General features: G+C 42.9%; 1 protein-coding gene across 1 annotated transcript in view; it reads right to left on the reverse strand.

The window, feature by feature from the left end:
• The window catches only part of CCDC198 (coiled-coil domain containing 198), a 248,154-nt gene that overhangs the window by 92,071 nt on the left and 132,887 nt on the right, over window positions 1–23,196 (reverse strand). The window contains exon 2 of the mRNA XM_086937976.1: window positions 5,703–5,785. Coding sequence (XP_086794102.1) covers window positions 5,703–5,785 — 83 coding nt within the window. The remainder of the gene's footprint in view (window positions 1–5,702; window positions 5,786–23,196) is intronic.

Consider the following 23,196-nt stretch of genomic DNA (forward strand, 5'->3'; position numbering starts at 1 on the left):
TATGTGAAATGTCTGATACTCCTATGTTTCTCTCGTCTTCATTGCTTGATTTTGCTCTCCAGAAAGTTTCATTCATAGTTGTTCAAATGCCACTCATAATTACACTAAATTGACTGAAATTATGAAAATGGCACTCATAGGAATCTGAAACATTGGCTGCTATGCAGCAGGGGTAATTGTTACTGGGCGAAGGGTGTGCACTGCAACGAGAGCAGGATTTCACTACCTGGCAAATGAAACACAGGCCTATAAGAGAGAGGGGTGGCCTTTTAATAAGTAGCATTGGCATACACAGAAGTATAATAAAGCTGTTAGAGCAGTATTTCCGCCCAATGATAATATGATGTTCTAAAATAAACAATTGGAGGAAGGAACAATAGGCAAACACCTGAATAGTGTAAACATTGGAATATTGTAGATCTATACAAGTTGTTACTAGTCATCAGCATTCAATTGTCCTAAAAGGAGCTCCCCGTATTCCAGTACATGGAATTTCATTGTATTAAGTGCAAGCTGGGTCAGGATTGGAAGAAAAACATTGAACCACATATACAGAAGATTTTAAATGCCACAGTGTAAAAAAAAGGGCTCTATGGAAATTTGAGGCAGCAGAACCGCTGGGCTTGTGGGAATTTGATATACGTTTTAGTAGATTTACCTTAGATTTACCTTATGCCCTCTTTCAACTTTCAGCTTCAAAGTGCCTGAGCCAGACACAAAGCAATACACACAGACAACATTCACACAGCCATCTGTACACACTGCTGTGTGTGCGGGAGAGAAACCTACCCATATTTGTACACGTGTTCCTCCTCTTTGCATCCCCGCCCCGGCGCACCTCTCGGCCCTTTCCCTCATGGAGACTGAGTCAATCATTTTGGCTTCGGCAGCATATAACTCAGGTATAGCTTTGACAACAAGAGCGCAAGCTTCCCTAATGCAAAGAACAGTTACACAACAAGACTCAGAGAACGCAGTGACAGCAGTGCAAGATTCCCAAAATTCAATTACAACCAGCTGTGGCCTGCCCCAACTGCCATATGCTGCCATCACCTTATGTCCCTACCAATACACCACTCAAGCCCATACTCTCTGACATGGGCAGACACACTTTTAGCGAGGTGGATATACTTTGCCCTATTCTATACTTGATAAGACTAAGACGCACCCCAGAACTCCATAGCTATGCGACGGTCCTTTCTGAGCTAATTACCCTTGATAACAACAAAGGTGTTAAGTGGCTTAAAGATCTAAAGGAATTACTGACCAAGCTGGGCTTAGCCAAAGCTTGGGCCAAGCAGGTCACTCCGACTAAGAGAGAGTTAAAAAAGAATTACTGGAACTGGGTAAATCACCAGGTCTTACATAAACCAATGCTTGTCTGACTATTTGAAGAGTTCATCCAGCATAAATCAGTTTGATCCCTGGAACGTTATCTAGATTTTATCAGGAAACACAGAGACAGGGCACTATATATGCAGTTTACATTAGGGTCAGTAAGGCTAAATACCAAACTGGCAAAATGGGACCCAACAACATCCAACCTATATAACTGCCCCTGCTGTGATGCACAACAAGAAACTGTAGACCATGTAGTCTTTGCTTGCCCAGCCTACAAGCAAGCAAGGGCCAAATGGATCAAGCCTATATGTATTATATTTGGGCACTAGAAACCTCCTTGATGCTCTACGAATCATGAGAAGTGACTCAAGTAGGTCCTCGCTAGTATGTGGTGTTACAAAGTACCTGTGGATTATCCGTATAAGGGCACAATTAAGGAGTAATGTGCAAATAAATACAATCTAATCTGTGGATCGGAGAGATAATTTACACATAGGAATTATTTGCAAAGTACTGAAGATTAACTGTTTTGTATGGGACATGTGTTTTAGCTAATCTGTAATTTTAAACTTAATGAGCAAATGCCAATTAAGATATTAAGCGTAAATTTAGAGTGGACGGTATAGCCAGGTTTTAAAAACTTGTTTTTACTATATGAAATATTCATTTTATATACTTTTATGTGACTGTGAAATGCTTTTATGATAATTGCTATCGAATAAAGCTTATGCAAAATGAATGGGGAGCATGGAAGAGTTCCTGACTAAGTGGCTCATCCGGCTGGCTACTTCCATAGTTGTTGTCCTATTATTTTAACCTCTATGAAGCACGCATTGGAACGAAAAGCTGAGGACGCGGAGGGTAGGGCGCGCCGCAGCAACATTAGAGTCCTGGGTGTGCCGGAGCGATTGGAGGCGGGGAATGCCGAGCGCTTCCTGGAGGACTGGATTCAGACTCAACTGTGCCCGCATGGGCTATCAAATGTATTTGGCATCGAACGAGCGCATAGGGCCATGGTACCCCCCCACCCGGGGGAGCCTCCGAGGGCATTGATTGCGAAGATCCTGAACTATATAAGTCCGGGATTGCATTCTGAAGGCGGCGAGGTAGACGGAGTCTCTCACCATTGAGAACAGCCACATATGCATCTATCCTGATTACACCCAACAGGTGCAAGAGCAGCGAAAGGCCTACCTGGGAGTCAAGCAGAAGCTCCAGGAGATGAAGCTACAATATATGCTGTTATATCCGGCCAAGGTCAAGGTGATATCTCAGGGCCGGGCACATTTCTTCAAATAGCCCGCTGAGGTGTGGGAGTGGCAGGAGATACAGGTGTGACGACATGCCCACGGGAGAGTGAGGGGGGCCCCGTGAGACCTGGGGGAACCATCCCCAGAGACGACGATGCGGAAGGCGGAGCCGTTGGGACCTTCCTTGGCAAGGGATGGTCCAGAGTCCTCGGGCGCATCCGCCCCTGGGGACGTGTTGGTTCCAGATACCCTGCAGGACATTGTGCCAGGTAGAGACTCTACGGCTCCGGTGATCCCAGAGACTGGAATGTCTGAACTGCTGCAGGGGACGGCTCTGTCGTAAGGTACTGTTGGAGTGAAGAGTGTTGTGCTCTGCTTTGGGGGCTTTAGTGCTGGGCCTTGAGTTTGTATGAGGTACCTGGGAGCCGTGCTGTTCGAGCTTGAATGACGGAGAGGAGCGTAGGACCTGTATCCCGTTGGAACGACCTTATGTGGCGGTGTCTGTCTTTATTTTGGCTGGGGAGGGCCCTGCTTTGGGACTGATGCCGGCGGCCAAGCCCAGGTTCATTTCTGTACGTCTGGGTCCCATCGGGAGCTAAAAGGGGGGTGGGTGGTGTTTGGTTGGGTGTGTGTGTGTGTGTGTATTGGATGGGACGAATAGGGTGGCTGTGTACATCATGGCACCAGCAGGGGGAGGGCAGGATAGCGTGTTTTGTTGTTGCTGTCATCTTGCTCGTGGGTGGGGGTGGGGGTAGATGTTATGGGGGGTTGTGGGGTTGGGGGGGCTTGGGGGGTTGGTGGGGTTGGGAGGGGAAATTGTTGCTGGCATCGAGAGTACTGTGTTTCTGTTATTTGAATGGCTGATCAGATGGGCTAGGTCCCCCGGCCTGGATGCTGGTTGGGCCCGTGGGTGGCGGAACACGCCGTTTGTAATATATGTCCAGGTTGGGCGTGATCTCCTGTCATGGGTTTAAATTCTTAACTTGGAACGTGCGTGGATTGGGCACTTGCACTAAAAGATACAGGGTCCTTTCATTCCTCCGACGCCATGGCGTCTCCATTGCGTGCCTCCAGGAGACCCACTTGAACGAAGAGGGTGCCCAGAAGCTGTCCTAAAAATGGCGGGCCAGATGCTTCATTGATCCTATTCTACCTATGCCAGGGGGGTCCTAATCTGGGTGGCACCTGGGGTTCCCTGTGCCGTGATTGTGTAACAATAATAAATGCATGGGGCTAGTGGCAGACTGTATGAAAGGAAGGGCTATTTGTATTTAAAGAATGTAAATCGAAAGAAGATTTCTGGTATCTACAGTCCAAAGACAATAGAAATTGAGGAAGGACTGACAACCTTATTCTATGACATAGAAACCTTTGGCTGGGGAACTTTCAGCAGAGTAGGTGGCTCACTGTGTGTGTGCAGGGGCTTTGAGTGAGTTTTGACCAGGGTTCAAACCCCAGGTGGGGAAAATGTTTTTTTATTTATTTTTTTTTATTTCTAAATTCCACAAATAAAAGCTGTGCCTTTGTAAATGACCCCCTAGCAGTATCTGGGAGAACTATGGCCTCCTTACTCATAGTGCATGTCAGGCATTGATAATGGCATCCTGTGTGGCACGTGGATAGGGGGGACAGGTTTGCTATGAAACAATCACTTATTTAGTGGAATGAGAATTTAGGGATGATTGAGTAAGAATTGGAAATGCATGGGGCTAGTGGCAGACTGTATGAAAGGAAGGGCTATTTGTATTTAAAGAATGTAAATCGAGAGAAGATTTCTGGTATCTACAGTCCAAAGACAATAGAAATAGAGGAAGGACTGACATCCTTATTCTATGACATAGATACCTTTGGCTGGGGAACTTTCAGCAGAGTATGTGGCTCACTCTGTATGTGCAGGGGCTTTGAGTTAATTTTAAACAGGGTTCAAACCCCAGGTGGGGAAAAGCTTTCTTTTTTTTTTTTTTTTTTAATTTCATTTCTACATTTCACAAATGAAAGCTGTGCCTTTGTAAATGACCCCCTAGCAGTATCTAGGAGAACTATGGCCTCCTTACTCATAGTGCATGTCAGGCATTGATAATGGCATGCTGGGTGGCACGTGGATAGGGGGGACAGGTTTGCTATGAAAGAAATCACTTATTTAGTGGAATGAGAATTTGGGGATGATTGTGTAAGAATTGGAAATGCATGGGGCTAGTGGCAGACTGTATGAAAGGAAGGGCTATTTGTATTTAAAGAATGTAAATCGAGAGAAGATTTCTGGTATCTAAAGTCCAAAGAAAATAGAAATAGAGGAAGGACTAACAACCTCACTCTATGACATAAAGACCTTTGGCTGGGAAACTTTCAGCAGACTAAGTGGCTCACAGTGTATGTGCAGGGACTTTGAGTGAGTTTTGACCAGGGTTCAAGCCCCACCTCGGGAAATTATTTTTTAATCTTATTTTTATTTTTTTAAACAATGTATTTATTTTAGCAGAGTGAAAGCAGAGTGAAACATAGTCCTTTGGAAATGCTCAAATGATAATAATGAAAGACCAAGTAGAAAATCTATGGCATATGTCACATCAGATGTGGCATATGCCACATGACTGAGTGACACGTGTCACATGCCAGACTTGGGCTCCAACCCCTTCTCCCTGGCTAGTAGCTCAATAGGAAGAAAGAGCCACACGAGTGTGTCAAAAACCCAGTAAGCACAGGAAAAATAATTAAATATATAAAATGGGAGAATTGGGTATAGTAGTGAGCGATGGAGCTCGCAAACCAATCAGGAACTGATTTCTTTTAGAAGGGAGATATATTGAATAAATAATGCCACATCCCAACAGAGAGTTAAGAATAGATAAAATCAGCCAAATATATTCATAGCCCTCTTTTGTGTTGCAGCAAGAGGTACCGGATTACTTCCGGTATTAAACGCTGAGGCAGGATACAAACATTGGACCATTCATGGCCGTGCACCCAGCTACGTTCAGGTAGTTTCCGGCTGCGCGCATTCTTAATTCCCACAATGCACTGACCTAGCAATATGCCTGGCAGGGACCGGTAGACTGGCGCGTTACGTTAAATCCAAGTAAATCCTCATGAAGTCTGTTAAATTCCGCTTACTTGAAGTCTTCGGGGTGGGTGCCTTTTGATTATACTCGTTTCTTCAATTCCCAGCTGGATGTCAAATGAAATGGGCCTGGGCACTAAAATGGTCAAAAACAAGCCGACATTTAATTTTAGTGCAAGGTGGAGTTAATCATTACCCCCAGTGTTTCATTATTTCATTCTTTCAGATTATACGTTAACAAGATGCCATTCAGTGAGCCAAAAGCAGACACGAATGAAGTAAACAGAGCACACTGATACCTGTCGTCTCGAGAGACTGATCTCCAAAAAGCCCCCTGATGAGCGACATTTTGTAAATAGTACATCATAACCTCTAGTTTAATAAATTGATTCTTGTAATTCAATTTAACCTAATTCATTTGGATATGCACAGCGGACAGAGTTTCTTCTAGTAGGGTATGTTATCTCATACTACACAAATTAATGAGTCATCCATTAAGGCAAAAGAACAACAGGACTGTAAGAAGCACACAGTCTAATTTACTTTGATACAGCCCAATTAAATCTTTGACTGTAGTACTGTTTAGAACATTATTTGAATATGCACTTACATGTTTTTTTTCTTATATGAGGGCATTAAATGCACTTTCCATTGACTCAGAGGAGATTTATGTGCACATAGGCGTATTTAGACAGAAGTATAGTTTAGCAGATAGGGTGCTCCATCACAAACTTGACGGCGTACCCTGTCTGCCAAACTGACCAGCCTCCGCCCTATTTAGGGTCAGTAGGATAGCTAGCTTTCCTTCCACAGAGCCCCAGTTGATTTTGTCAATGAACAGCTTCTTCCAAGAGCCTACACATTAGGGGCCCTTGGAGGAAGGGCACTACACCGCCTACCCTCTTTAGGAAGGACAGTGTGATGTCCCTCTTTTTTTGTTCGTCAACAGAAAAAAACCACATAATAACCCACCCACCACTCACCCAGGGAGAAAATTGTGTGTGTAGTTCATTAGTTTATGGAGTTTGTTAAAAAAAATATTAGTTTGCTTGATGGTTGTTAAAGAATCGATGGTGGACATCCACCAATCTTTTTCACTCTTGAGAGGAACTACGATGACAGCAGTTCTTGTCAAGGTACAGATATCACTGCTGGGCCAGTGGTGATCTCTAAATTTGGTGGATGGTAGTCAGGCAGTGTGACGGTTGTAATGTCCACCCAACGTGATGGACAGAGTACCATCTTCCTAACCCTAGATATGGCCAAGAGTGTTATCAGCATTTACATAGCAACACGTTGAAAATATTTCTTTATAATGGCGTTAAGCTTGCAACAGAAAGTCTTAGGGCCTTAATACAACTTTGAGGGTCCTCCAGCGGCACACACCCATGCCATCTGCTGGAGGACCACCAAAGCTGCGTTGCGCCCGCCCGATGGATTAGGCGTTTAATACTGGTCGGGCGGTGCTGTGGCAGTCTCGCGGCGATGGGCTGTTAGGCTCATAGGAGAGTCTAACATGCAGCCCGCCACTGTGACAGCGCCCGCAGCAGGTTCCTGGACAGTACGGCATGCTAGATTTTCATTTTATTTTATCTATGGACATGAACCATACTTTCTGTTCTTTCTCTGTTTTTTTTTCTCTTTCTATCTTTCTCTCTTTCACACACATGAATCGGTCTAAACGCCTGATTGGATAAAGAGTGGATATTTTCAAATTATATATATATATATAATCATAGATAATCTTTCATTTTTAGTTTGCTAGTATTAGCAAAAATATTGAAAATTTACTAATTCAGAAATACCTGTAACACAGGATGATAATCCGATCAATATAACATGATAAACACATTTCATCAGAAGAAAGCTAGAATATTACATATCTCTGTCTACGAGTGGCCTGTTTGATATAAATAAATGTATTTGAAGTTGAGCCAGAATGCAGTATTGCTTAGCATTGATTACACCAACTTTCCTCATCCACAATGCACCGCTACTGGATATTAGTTAATTAATTTACTGTTTCCTGTTTAATAAAAGTAAGTATACTCCATAATTTAAATTGATACTTTCACACAATGGAATGTTTGTTGTGGCTATCCTTATTTCTGGTGTTCGTGACCTAATAATTTTCCTTCTGGAGAGTTGATTTTTTTAAACGTATTTGTTAAGGAAATGTAGATTTGATTAAAAGTTTTGCACAGTGATGTGAATTTGAAAAAAAAATGAAATTACTTCAAGCTTGTCAAAAAAAAATATTTGCCCAGATGAGGGCTTTGTTTGAAATTTTAGGGAGGTAAAATGGTGTTGGTTACTTTTCAAATCACGTAACATATATTGTTTTCATGGATATGGCTTGACAGACACTGCAATTGTGTATGAAGTTGTTTTTCAGTTTTTCCATATACCATTTGATGCCAGTGTGAATATGATTGCTGAGTTCTGAAATATTAAAATATGCCCTTTAAGAACAAGGCTTGCTACTTGTCTACAATAGTATGTCGTTTATTTATTGGCTTGTGATCTTGTGTGATTGATATGTATTCACCAGTTTGTGATCTTCCTATGTTTATTAGCAAAGTTAACAAATAGAAATACTAAATTGCCTTTGCTACATTTTTACTAATTTATATGTACAGACCAGTAGAGTCCACTTCCTTGTTCAAATGTAGGATTTTTATTATTCTGTTTATAGAAAAGAAATGAAACAATTTAAAGTTTTTGATGGGGGTTTAGATTGCAGTGAATACTGAAAAGAACATTCTCTTTTTGTTAAAAAATATTGAGGCCTCATTTACAAAAAAATCACACAGCACGGCGCCACAAGCTATTTTGCTGCACCGGACTGTATCATTTTAAAAGCACAGGGATGTGTTGTATTAACAACAGTACAACACATCCATGTGCTTTCCTGTGCGCTGACGCACAACTGTCTGCCATGTTCCAGCGCAGGTACCCTTGCGTCATAATCCAAAGGTACCTGCATTGCAGGGATGGTTGTTTTTGTGCAGGAAGGGACACCTTACTTCACAAAAACAATCATTTATGGCATTACCCGCTTTCTATGCATGCTGCAGAAAGTAGCATGCATAGAAAGAGCAAAAACAAGGAGAAATAAAAGCATTTCTTCTTGTTGAACAACTCCTATGCCTGCCCTGAGGAGACGCAGGATTCTGAACCATTCTTAGCTTTACAGAACTTTGTAAATTAGGGAATGTGCCAGGTTCCATGGATGTTGCGTGGGAACACCCACATCAACACCCATGGAATACCCCATTCTTGCAGAGTAATATGTGAATGGGGACCATATTTACAAAGCCATGAAAAGTCACGGAGGGTGACTTTACATGGTCTTGTAAATATGGGCCCACATACTGGCCGCCCGTGCATCAAAAAAAGTGATGCACCAGTGGTGCAATGACCTTGTAAATGAGGCCCATATTTTATTACGTGTTGTAGAAACTGGCAAATAATTATGTCCAGCATGAAATCTAGATCATACATGTTAGCAGAGACACAGTAAATAAGTTGGTGTTTCACAGAGAGTGCAGACTGCACATACATGATAGCAAAAAGCATTGGAATAGCCAATAGGTCTCACCTTTTGGATGCCAAAGCAGACCTACTGGTTTTGCCATTTTTTTTGCCACACCAGGTTAATGTGACAGCGGCCGCCATGAAAGAAGGACACCTGATTCTATATTTGGAGACTGAACACTATGGCCCTCATTATGATGTCGGGCAGACCGCCACCAACAGGCCGTCAGTGGCGGTCTGCCCGACATTCAGGACAATGGTCCGACCGCTGGATTTGGATCCCAACGGTCGGAGTGCAGCAGAGGGGGAGAAAGACCACCGCCTCGGACAGGCTCAAGGAGTCCGTCGGGGCAGTGTTCGAACAGTAATCTCTACAATGAAGGAGGTGCCTGGGCAGGCATTGCCATAGGGATTACGATGTCCATTTCCCACAGCCTTTTCATGGTGGTCCCACTGCCATGGAAAGGCTCTCATAAAGGGACTTTGGTGGCCCCTGTCCCCCCTTGGGCCACTGCTATATGGCCAGAGAGGCACATGTGGTGCCCACCGAACATCCATGCAGTGTGTTCCAGGCACCAAATGGTGCCTGGTACACGGTACATAGATGTTTGCAAACATTGCTTTCTCTACAGTGTCTTGTGCTGCAGCCCTTTTCAGGGCCGCAGCACAAGCCACAATAGAAAATTGCATTTTTCCAACCCGCCTACACAGCGGTCATATCATAATATGGCAGGTGGAACCGCTGACTACATGTCGGGTGATCTCCATCCCGCTGCGTCTGACTGCCATCGTAATGAGGCCCTAAGAGAGTTGTTAATTACACAAATGCATGTGAGACTGCACCACATCGGCTTAATATTCTGGGCAAATCATTTAATCTTCCTGTGCGCTCATGTAAAGCGATTGAGTACCTTTGGGTAGAGAGCACGTAATATAATGGTATGGGTTCGAGTCTGGTCATCGGCTCAACATTCTGCGCAAATCATTTAATCTCCCTGAGCGTTCATGTAAAGCAATTGTATATCTTCAGGTCGAGCTTGTGCTATATAATGATGTGGCTATGATGGTGATAGACAGCGCACAGCAACGCAAACATTGAAACAAAAGAAAGACATGACTGCCAATTACATCAGGTGATATGCATCCTGAAACAGACGAAGGACAAGTGATTAGTTTTCTAATGACGTTACCGTCAATGCCATTGAAGGATATTTACATTCTTGCGCAATATCATCATTTAAACCTCACATAATCTTTACAGCAGTATTTTCAAATGAAATATGTTTATGTTTTGATGTTCAGTCACTTAAATTACCAATATAGTATGTTGCACATATAATCTACCTGACCTTGAAATGACTGTCTTCCAAGGTAATAATTAGGGAGGGGATGTGGTGTAACAGCCAGAGCTGTAGCTTTTGGATTTGAAGGAACCTTGTTTGAATATCGGCATTGGCTTAATATTCTGGGGATAACATTCATTCTTCCAGTGCACTTATGTAAAGCACTTGAATACCTTCCGGTCGAAATCGCTCTATATAATGATGTGGGTTCAAGTCTTGGCGACAGCTTAACCTCCTGGGCAAATTATTGAATCTACTAGTGCACTCATTTAAAGCACTTGAATACCTTGGTCGAGATCGCGCTATATAATGATGCAGCCGAGATGGTGACACATGAAAGCGGGAGCTACGGTAATAAAGCACTGCCAAGATCGAGCGCTCATGTGCAGTGCTCTTTAACAAAGGAAAAAGTAGTCCCTTTGACAATTGCTAAAATGGGACAAGTGGAAGAGTACACGGATTAGGGCGCTGCTCCATGGAAGTAATCAATTGACTAAAAAGAGGGGAGCCAGTCATTGCAGCACCAGGCACAGGCACCTTTGTTGGGGGACTCCAATCCTCATCCTGCATCGTGGCAGAAGCCGCCAGCACCTGCGACCTTTGATCCGTGCAGTAGGTGCTAAAACCTGCTCGGGGCTCCCGCAGCGCGGGAGCCAGTCATTGCATCACCAAGCACAGGCAACTTTTTTTTTGGTGGACTCCAATCCCCATCCTGCATCACGGCAGGAGCCGCCAGCACCAACAACCTTTGACCCGCGCCAGGAGGCGCTAAAATCTGCTCTGTGCTCCATCAGCGCGGGAGCCAGTCATTGCAGCACAAGGCACAGGCACCTTTGTTTGAACGGAGAGATTGGGTTTGGATTGAGAGGACAGGAAGATTTTGCGCTAAAGGCTGTATGATCACTGAGTATGTCTATTTATGTAGTAATCATGCGGTGCAAACAGGTCAGGGGAAAACAAACCCAAACAGCAAACAACCCAAAAACCAAAACCAAAAATTTCTTTATTGTTTGATTATTTAAAATCTTACAATATTTCCACTACAAAAACATATTCAATAAGTACAATACAATAAAAGCAATTATATCCTAAAAAATTTCTTTAAAAATATTCTTAAAAACATTTTTTCTAATTTATTCTCCCAGTTTTGTAGATGCTATATTTAGGAACTTTACAAAGGCAGCGTTCATGACTATATCATTCGAATGAAGACAGATTTTCAGTGCCTGCCTACATGTCCTTGTTCCACGTATATTAAAGAGAGGTTTAAGTAATGCGCATCTTTCGTTACGGAGTCCGGGACAGATATATAAGAGGTGGACAATATTCTCTTCTCCACCTTTACAAAGTCTACACAATGTGCTGCAGTTGGTTTTTTTCCACGGCGGGGCATGACTAAGGCCTGGTAGAATTCCAAATCTTGCTCTCATGAGACATTGTTTACTTTTTTCAGACCAAGGTATCTCCAAGTATTGTTGTACTTTCTTTTTTTCGTATCCATTTATTACTGAACACGAATGATTTCTTTTTGTCAGCGTATCTTTGTCGTTTACAAGTGATAGGTGATTTGTTGTTCGATTTACTATTTTTTTTAAATGATCCATTGCTTATCATATTATTCCAGATTGGCATTAGTGCAAACTCTTCTACTGCCTCATTGAAATATTTCCATGCAACTGATTTCGTATTCTTATTTATTTCTTGCCAAAGTAGCTGAGATATATGATTATCATGGTCATTTTTAATCCTATACCACGTTTTAATAAATTGGCCTTTTCTTGCAAAAACTTGATTGTTTAACCCTAACTCCAGTCTAATTTGTGCCGGTGAAGCATTATTTGGGAGATAGAAAAGAGTTTTATATGTTTTGGAGAGGACCTTGTTTATCAATTCCGCATCCATCCCCATTAATGCCTCACTACCATATGTTATTGTTGGGAGCAATTTAGCCCCTATAATTTTCAAAAGCGGCCGATAGGTCAGATTTCCGAGCGATTTCTGTGCTATCTTGAATGCTGCAGTTAGTGAGTTAGCTTTTATTTGTATGTCCAGTTTTTGTAGTTGATAATTTCCTTTCTGGTCAAATAGTACACCCAAATACTTGTACACTTCTATTTGTTCCAGTTGGGTATTTTCCATATACCATTTGTTGTTTTGTCTCAGTTTTATGTTCCTAGTGACCACCATGATTTTTGTTTTGGTTTCATTTGTTACCATTCCATTTTCCTGAGCATACAAAACTGTTCTGCTGATTAAGCGCCGAAGACCGATTTTAGTATGACTTAGAAGGATGGCGTCATCTGCATACATTAGGTTAGATATCGGTTTGTCCCCTAACTTCGGAGGATGTGCATTAAGTTCGTCCAGGTTCCCTGATAGATCTCCTAGGAATAGATTAAAAAGGAGGGGGCCAACATACATCCCTTCTTTAGACCTTCTATTGCTGGAATCTCCTTTGTTAACCCCTTCGAGGCTGATGACGAGCTGGGCTCGTCATGGTGTAGCCTCCTCAAACACTGATGACGAGCCCAGCTCGTCATGAACAATGGGTTTTTTAAAAAGTCAGCATATGGGCAGAATCAGAGGAGCGCGCATGTGGTTAATGATCGGCCGTCCCCCATCCTTACTCTTACCCAGGTTTTACTGTGTAACAATTGAATCAGTCTTAATAGTTCAATTGGAATGTCTTTTTCAAAAAGTTTTTTCCACGCAGTCAAAAGCAGATTTAAAATCTACAAAGCATAGATACAAGGGCTGTTTTACTCTGAGTGATTTTTCAATTATTAGTGATAATGCCATAATGTTTGTCATTGTTCCAAGCCCCTTAATAAAACTAGTTTGATTCAATGGCAAAATCTTGTTTTCTGTTACCCATTCATTTAGTTTAAGGAGAAGATTTATGAGTCAATCTGGATCAGTACATATGATGGTAGCCAGCCGACACGTGTTTCGTCGCACCGTGAAGGAGATGTGACTCATCAGGGCTGTTATTTCTTGGAAAGGGTAGTTTGTGGCGCGATGGCAGTTCAATCGTCACCGCTGGACACGTGTGAGCACCGATGGGGATAAATCAATGTTTCTGCCCTGCTCGATGTAGCGAGAGTGTGGAATCCGGACAGGTGCGTCCCAGATTCAATACAGGGACCTGAAAGAAGGAAAAGCGCACTGGTCAGTGCGGGTGTAGAGCGTTCTGACTCCAGGTAGTCAGAACGCTCTACACCAGCACTGACTCGTAAATCTTCTCCACATACGAAAACCTGGTGTTTGACCTTCATTTCATCCTCATGAACTTTGTTTCTAATTGTTGAGTCCTGACAACAGGACCGATTACCTCATAAGCGTGTGCACGGGATCTGTTTCTCTCATAGGCACCTTTGTTGGTGGACTCCAATCCCCATCCCACATCGCTGCAGGAGCCGCCAGCACCCGCGTTTGACCCGTGCCAGGAGGTGCCAAAAACTGCTCGAGGCTCCCGCGGGACACAATAGGGGGTGTCCCGGCCCTGGCAAAGCCCGGGCCAAGGGCGGACCCGTCCACGCCCGTCGAAACCCAGAGGAGGCTGGCCTGGGCCACCCCCCTAAAATCTGTCCTCCTTGAGGTATGCTAGCAAGACTTTGCTTTGTTTGTATATCTCATCCTTAAAGTTGTAGGGTGCCATATTTGATCCCTTTGTGACTGACTGTTGATTAATTTCTAGGGACTATGCACTGGGAGGCACTTCTGATACTGTTGTTTTAAATTTTTTGACTTGTATACCTTGGGTCTCTTTTTTGCTTACTGCATTAGCATATCCCATCAGTATTTATTGTCTGTTTCATCGATCTTTTATTCTAAGTATGGGGAAGAGTAAGCCAACCGAGGGGTCCTCTGGCACTGTAAAAACAATTTTTTTTAAAGAATTGGTAAATCAGCCAGTGGGAATTGTGTTATAGATCGAATCGACAGTCTTTTTGTCATATGTGAGGATTTGTTACACTCTGAATTATCAGTATCACGAGATACCACACTACTCTGGATCCTACTTCATTGGGCACCCCTATCATACAACCACGTATACCTAGCATGTTCAGAAAGGTAGTGAAACAGCCTACAAACGTGGTTTTAGAACCTAGAACATCCCTGGCCCAGAAGAATTGGAACAAACCCACTCAACCACTTTAGCTGAGACTGTCCATTGTAGTAATAGATTCCCTTTTCTTAAATAACAGATGGGTCCATTGATGGTTTAATAATTCCTGCTCTATCCCCTAACCCCGGTTTAGAGACTATGTTACCTGAACACCCGATTCAATTGAGTAGGGAATGCATTACTCTAATTAATGAATTAAGAACTGAAGTAGGAGAGCAAAAAACTGTCATAACCAGATTGATTTCCACAATAAGTAAACTAAAGTGTGCAAAATACATCTACTATCTCGTACAGTCAGTTTACCCAGACCATCAGACTACTACCCAGCCAGATGTACAACACCACGCACTTCCACCCTTTGCCCCTCACCCAAAGGGGGTCTATGGAGCAAAACAAATGTAGACAGCAGGAATTATAGACCACTGAATTTTCAACCACACTTTCAGCATCACCCGCACCCCCAGTACAATACTAGAGATAACATCTTGCATCATAGTAACAATACCTCGACTAACCCCAGCACACCTAACTTGCATCAGATGTAGGCTCCGAATCCTTCAAGGATTGTCAACCCTTTGCATGCATCTATCACCAGAGTGTCAAACTACACGCCTGACCCTTGTTCTAGAAGTGGGCTTCCTGATCTAAAAAATAAAGTTGCCATGATAAAGGTACCCGAACCGCAGCCTCACGTTAAGTTTGAATCTGCAGACTCCCTCATAAACAAAAGTACTCATTGGATCAGACATATTAGAGGCTGCCGCTTGATTATTAGAGGCAACATCCTCTGTGCTCGGAGGAGCTCCCCTAAGAACTCAATGTTCAATGCGTTAGTATTAACTTTAAAAGATGCAATATTGGTAGATGATCTAGTGGCACTAGATATCAGGACAAATCCATAAAATATTTCTCACATCAGATTTAAGTGCTGCAGATCAGGAACCAACGTATTGCAGGGCCCATATCCCCATTGCAAGATGTGGATTGGCTCATCAGTATTAATAACCCCTCCTTTCCCACCCTCGTACCATCACACATAAAAACCCTGGAAGACAGTCATACTGTTGAGCCACCCACTAACAACATGAAACCTGAAGCGAAGATAGTTGCAGTACCCACTAGTATCATTGGCGCAGCCAAGGCTGTGCTCCCATCTCTAACCACCTCATACGATCTACTGATCTATCCACTGATACCATGTTGTCTACTGATGTAGAGATCCGTAGATGCTTGCCCACACCCAGTATTGAGGCTAATAATAGACTAACCCTAATCTCTTGGAATCTGGCAGGGATACACCGTAAACTACAAGATCCAGAATGGCATTCCTTTATAGGCAGAAATGACACTTGCATCTTCCAGGAGACGTAGGCAGTGGAGGGGGTGCATATCAACGGCTACACAACCTATAGTGTGGAAGCTAAGGCACCAAAAAAAATGGGTAGAGCCAGTGGGGGCAGATAATCTTAGTGAGGAATTCTCTAGCGTGCAAGTATAAACGGCTAGCAATAAAGTCACAAGACATACTGGGGATCCAGCTCACTTTTGCAACAGGCCTAAAGCTAACTGTGTTTAATATCTATGCTAGGTCCGAACCCTATAGTAGCGAATCCCCAGTATTATCATTGTTAGATGATTTAGTGGAAGTACATCAAAGCAACTCCAAATCTTTAGTAGCTAGGAACTTTAATGCAGGTTTTGAACCCTCTCCCCTACTAATTACATTGTGGATGTCTTTAAAGTGCCTTGCAACCGGGTACGCTGGATCTGAGTTTGTGATTGCCCTTGAATGCTGGTGTATTCTTTTGTGGACCTGCAGCTTTGTGCTGCCCACATACTGCAGCCCACAAGAGCAATCCAACACATAAATTGCATACTCCGTTTTACACATAAGCAATTTTTTTCTGGGAATGGTTTCTTCCTTGAATGGAGTTTTGTAGGTCGTTTTGTTGATTCCAAACCTACATGCATGGCAGGTTGTGCATTTAACGAACCCCTTCCTTGATGACAACCAATTGGTAGTTGTTTTGACCTCTGGGCTACTACTCACTAGGGCATCCGCCATGAACTCGTCTTCCTGAATGTGCTGTTTGTAATTTTAGGCAGTTTCTCTCCAAGTACTGGGTCACTTAAGACTATGGGCTAATTCTTATTAATGATCTTACGTAACATTTGTTAAATGTAAGAATGAATCTAGTCTTTTGCTCTGGGTGTTGTGTAGCTGATGTTTTGGGCAGACGTGGCTAGTAGAACTGACCTGTTTAGCGCTCTAGTTCTTCTAATTGCACTATCTATGACTTTTTCTGAGTATCCTCTGGTCATAAATCTACTTTTAGATTTGTCTGTCTGCGCCTGTACTAGGTCTGTGTCATTGCTACAAATCCTTTTAATTCTCAGCATTTCCCCATAGGGGATGCTGTGTATTAGATGTTTGGGATGGGATGGTAGCTTGTAGCTTGCAGTAGGGTGTTCCCTTCTGTCTTTTTCCGGTGTAGGTTGGTTTCAATTTTGTAGTCTGCTATATATATCTCTACATCTAGAAAACACACTGATTATTTGCTGATAGTGGCGGTGAAGTGCAAATTCAGCATATTCATGTTAATATCTTCAATACATTTGAGTGCACTTTCTTTCCTACCCTGCCAAATCATAAACAAATAGTCAATATATCTCAGCCAAGCAATAAAATGTTTCTCCAGTATGCTGTCATACTTTACTTTTAAAACCAGTTCTTCCCACCATCCCATATGGAGGCAGGCATAGCTTGGTGAAAAGCATCCCCCCATTGCTACACCACACATTTTGCTGGAATATTTGATTCTGAAACAGGACATAGTTATTCTCTAAACAAAATGAGGTCATGTTCACAAGTATTTTGTTTTGTTGGTACAAATACATTGGCCTAGAACCTAAATAATGTTCTATGGCTTTTATGCCATCTTGGTGGTGAATGCTTGTGTATAATGATGTCACGTTGAGTGACATTAATAGATAGTCTGATTCCCATTTGTAATTACTGATGTTTCTGAGGTCACTAGTATCTGGACTATACGACAATGTTAGTACATGCTTCTGTAAGAAAAAGTCAATGTAGCTTGAGGTGTTTTCATGCAGAAATGATCGGTCTGCCCGGTGGTTTGATGGCATCCTTGTGTGCTTTAGGTATAAAGTATATCACCAGCATGATTGGGTAATCGTTTTTAAGATATTGCTCAGGAGTCCAGCGCTCTTACACGCAAGTAATTTGGCATAGAAGTCATTCCAAGAAGCCCTCACTGTTTGGAGGTTACTCCTTTTTTAACATTCTAGATCATTCAACTGTTTTGTTGCTTCTTTCATATAATCCCTTTTTGGTCAAATTACTACGTTTCCTCCTTTGTCAGATTTCCGTATGATGATTTGATCATTCGTTTGTAGTTTCTTTATTAGTTGGTAATACTTGTCATTCTGATGATTATATCTTTTACGAGCATGTGATATTCGGTATTTGAGTTTTTTTTATTTCTGAACTTACATGATCATTGAATATGTTTAATGAGTCCAGCAACATGATAGGTTGGAATGTAGACTTGGGTTTGAACTCAGTTCGCACAGTCCCAATGGTATTAGGCAATTGATTAGTTAATTCAGCTGTGTCCACCTTGTTATCAAGTTGCAATTGCTGGAGATCCGTTAGTAATTCAACGTCTGCTGATGTTCAAAATGCTTGGACTTGATACACTGGTGTGTTCTGTTGTAGGTTGGCTCTTATTGCTTGTGTTTTGAAGAAGATGGCATTACCAGCTTTAATTTCTGAATAAACTTATACACATCTATGTGAGTTTGAGCATAGCAGAAATTGCTCTCCGGGCAAAACGATAACAGTTGCTTTTCAGCCTCATTTAGGGTTACCAACGACAAATTTATTATTGTATTGGTGTCTTTGTTGATGTTAATTATTTGCATTTTCATTTGTTGTTCATTTGCTTTTTGTAGGGCTTGCCGTTTCCAGCACTGTTTGCATCTTTCCCGGCGCTTTTTGTTGCGTCTTTGTTTGGCTTCGCATTTTGAATCTTTGGCGTCTGTCCTGCCGTAGGAAGTCTACCTCTTCCACCAAGGAGAGCTTTGGAAACCCCAAACGTGGGCCCCCTCGGCTTTGCTCTGATTCTGATTTGCTCTCTATGGCTGAACTGATATCAGATGCAGAGGTGGCGATTTGGACATTTTGCACTGGTACTTGCATGCATCTCCTGTCTAAGTGTCTCTTTTCTTCCAGCTTTTAGGGAATCATATTTTTTTGAAAATGTAAAACTTGTCCATTTTCATAGTCCTGCTTATTATGCTAGAATTTAAACGCTTTCCTTTTTTTAATAATATCCTCCTCTTTCTGTAGCATATCCTCACGGTATTCACTAATAGTGCTTGTGACTTCCAGTTTGTTGATATCTTGATTTAGTTCATCAATCTTTTTTTGTAACTCAACCCGGTCACTTTCTGCATATGTAACAAAGATTTGTACAAGTGTCCTCGAAGCGTCCAGATTGAATTCCGCCCATTTGCTTAGCATCCTTGGATCAGAATTTTCATAGCTGGGCACTATTATGATCCTTTTGCCCCTTGGTATTCTCCCAACCTCTAACTATCTGTAGAGCGATTTGTGTTCCCACCATTTGGCTTGTTCGCTCTTCATGAGCTTTTCCAACTTTTTAAACATGTCCCTTACGTTTGAACTTCCTCCCTGTGCCGAACTCGTTTGTATATTGGCTTGGTAATCCGCACTCGGGGAATCATTAAACATTGATCAGCCGCTGCTTCCCTACTCCGCAGCACATCGGCGGTCATTGTGAAACTTTGGGCAAGTTTACTTAAGTTCGAGCATCAGTTAATGCCTTTGCACATTCCCTACACACCTCCCAACCGGACATCTATATATATATTTGATGAAAAAGTGGGACAAAGAGGAAAGAGGAAAGATCAATCACTCAGAAGCAAGGATTTTAAAGGACACTGACATAAACAAATGAAAAGCTGTAAGCCCACAAAGTATATCCAGCAAGTCTCAGAGAGACAGTGCAAGCACTGTCTAGGATTGACCTAACAATAAAGTTTGTTTCAAATGAAGGGTGATCTGCTGCATACATCTAACTTTCCCAGTAAACCAATAAGCTGGATAGTTTGAAGGCACAATGTTCAGTATATGATATGGCTTGATATCTATCAAGGAAGCCTTTCATCACCTGCTGGAAGCATTTTTTAAAACAGGCATATGGGACCTAATTTTAAAGTTAGGCTGTAATGGAAAATCCTTAGATTTCTGGAGGAGATCGTAAATTCAGCAGAAAACCCACTGTTATTATTTCCTCCACCGAAGTATAATATGGTAAAGGAAATTCTTGTGGTGTATTCTGGTATGTAATGTAGTAAAACACCCACATTCAGTCTGTTTTCTTTATTGAGTGCTGCTTTTAGAGTGATATCATGTCTTTTGACAACCACCTCAGAGTGCTACTTTAGCTCTGTTGTATTGGCACTTATAGACATTTGAGACTAATGAGGTCGGCCTAATGACGGCAAGGCAGCCTCCCAGGTCAGCCCATTCAGCAGAAGCCTTTGCTTCTTCCTCTAGGCAGATGATTATCAACCCCATGGTAACAGTTCCTCACATCCCTGGAGGGACCTCACTGCCTTCTATTCATCCATTGCTGCAGTATTTACACAGAGCGCCAATGAGTATTCCGGGCTGGTGCTATGTCGTTTTGGCACGTTATTCAATACTTGTGGTTTTTCAGAACTAAGCCATCAGAGCAGCAGGTTGTTTTAAGAAAATAAAAAACACATTTGTCCAATGCATGCTAGGAGCTTTCCCCCAACATATGGTGGTCATTTGTATTGTTTCCAGTTTGGGAACAGCAGGAATTTCCCGGGTGGTCATGAACAGGAAAAATCTACATTGGAATGACTGCCCTAAACAGGGCCAGACACTCGATGTGCATAGCCCAAAGAATTTATGGGGCATGGGTCAAAGTTCAAAGGTTTCTAACCAATATCAGAGCCATAAGAGGCTGGTGAATTACGAGTTTGGGAGGAGTGGGGACTTTGCCAATTTATAGTGGGCTCCCACTTTCCAAACTCTAAATTACGCTCCATCATTTTACAAAATACAATTCTTGTGGACATTAATAGATGCATTGAAATACACATACCCCAGTACATCTTATGCACTCTAAACTCCCAATGAAACAGATTTGTAATGCACACATATAGACATATATGTTCTCCAAAGCAATTATTAAAGGAAAAATAAGTCTCCTTACTTGAAAGAGGAAATGTTGATTGCAATAAAACAAATACCAGACCATAACCTCTTTCTTTCACCCTGTTGTGCTGTTATGCATGGGGATTTTGGCGTTTTGCTCCAGGTGGAGCACTCCAGCCACCTTAAGGGCTGATTGTATGCACCCTGGCCTCTCAATTCCTATTGATTTCTAGAAACTCAGGGGCATATTAGCAAGGGGTTCATCGCCCCTTTAGCAGCACTTGTTGCCGCTAAAGCGGCGAGTTTTTTATCGCACTATTAGCAAGCTGTCGCTAACAGCAGTTAGCGACAGCTTTAAGGTGATATTGACCGTTTTGGGACCCACTTTGCATGTCAGCGATATTTATCGCTAATGACATGCAAAGTGGGCGTACCCAAACTGTTAGCGACTGAAAGCAGTCGCTAACACTGCTATCGCCTATTAACAACGCAGGCTGTGCGATAAAAAAAGTCCCGCTAAGTGCGATTATCACCAGAATCTAACACCTGCTCAAGACCTTACTTACCTGTGTTGTCAATGGGGGGTGGATTCTCATGTTAGGTCCCCATTGGCGTTAATGCATGAATATCGCTGGATTCCCTTCGATATTCACGCACTTAGCCGCTATCGCTGGCTATTTTATCGCATTAGAGATAAACGTTGCTAATAACGTGTTATCTCTGCGATAATATCCGGCGATAAAAAAAAAACGCCCTAGGCGCATATAGCGGAAAATACTGCATGTCCTTGCTAATATGCCCCTGACTTTTTAACTACTGTCCAGCCAACAAGAGAGAACCTATGGCCTGCCCTCCTGCTCTTCAGCAACTCACAGGAGCCTTGAGGCCTCTCCTGCTAATCCAGCACCGAGTTCTTTCCTCCAGCAGCAGTGACTGCACACGACCTCTGAACTGCGCCTCTGTCTCAGCTTCTGGTACTTTTCTGGCCCAGAGTCTTCTTCAGCAGCACCCTGATGCGCTCAAGGCAGAATACCATTCCTCCCTGCCTCCACTCCCCAGGCCTCCCCTGCTCCTGTCCACATGCAGCATGCCTAACAGGAGTCGGGGTTGCTCTTTGTAGTGTCGCCACGTACAGGTCCAGTTCACAGAAGTACCGAAGGAACCCTCTCCTTCAGGGTTACTCAGCAAGTTTGACCCACCCTGTGCCTCTAAGGGAGATGGAAGGTCATTGTTTGTTCCCCCTTACTGCTGCAGCAGGACAGCTCAGCCCTCTTCTGGCCATTGCAGCAGAACAGACAGACCCAATAACTGTGTGCCCGGACTTATCAGAGCCGCAAACTTCAGGCTCGATAGTTCCAGGCCAGGAGACACTCAGAACTGTGAGATGCAGAATTTCATGCTGTGTTATTGCTCTGGGTGAAATAAGAAAACTTGCAATGAGGGCCCCATTATTTGTTCGGGAAGTGCCTTCCATAACTCAGAGGGCAATCAGGCAGACTGTTTTTACGTTCTTAGGGGCCTATTTGTCCGCCCGTCATCCTAGCGGGGATTGGGACCGCCCGCCATAAGGGCGGGGGTCCCGGGCGGGGATATTAGGATGTGCCCGCCACAGTGGCGGGCAGATCCTTCATGTTAAGCATTGTGGCGGGCGGTGCTCTCAACACCGCCCGCCACAATGCCTAAAAAGCACTTCTGCATTTGCATAATCAAAGCGGCAGGCACAGTGCGGTACCTGTACAGAGTGTGAGTTTAAGTGAGAGTGAGAATAAGAGCAGTGTAAGCCCGAGTAAGAGGAATGTGACTTTGTGCTTCTATATGAGGAGTGTGCGGGATAGAGGTGTGAGTTGGTGGAGTCTGAGTATGAGAGAGGGATTGTTAATGAGAGGAGTTTTAGTGTGAGTGGAGTCAGTGTGAGAGTATGAATGAGTATGTATGCATGAGAGAAGTGTGAGCCTGAATGAAAGGGGTATCAGTATGAGAGGTGTGTGAGATAGAGGATTATGAATATGAGGTAGTTTGGAGTGAGAGGAGAGTAGAGTATGAGGGGAGTTAGAGTAAGAGTGATTTTTAGACAGAAGGGTTGGTCAAAAAGTGAGTTTGAGGAGGAAAAGGAAACGAGTATGTGTGTGAGTAAGTATGGTATGAGTCGAGAGATAACTGAGTCGGAGTGAGAGTGTGAGGAGTGGCTTTAAATGTGATAGAGTATGTTTTTGTGTGAGTAATTGTTGTGAGTCCGGGTATAAGTGAGGTAGGTGTCTTTGTATTTTTTGCCCATGTGAGGAAGTTGAGGTTGGTTGGAGAAG

Source organism: Lissotriton vulgaris, chromosome 9 (genome assembly GCF_964263255.1).
Source record: "Lissotriton vulgaris chromosome 9, aLisVul1.2, whole genome shotgun sequence".
In the NCBI taxonomy this organism is placed as follows: Eukaryota; Metazoa; Chordata; class Amphibia; order Caudata; family Salamandridae; genus Lissotriton; species Lissotriton vulgaris.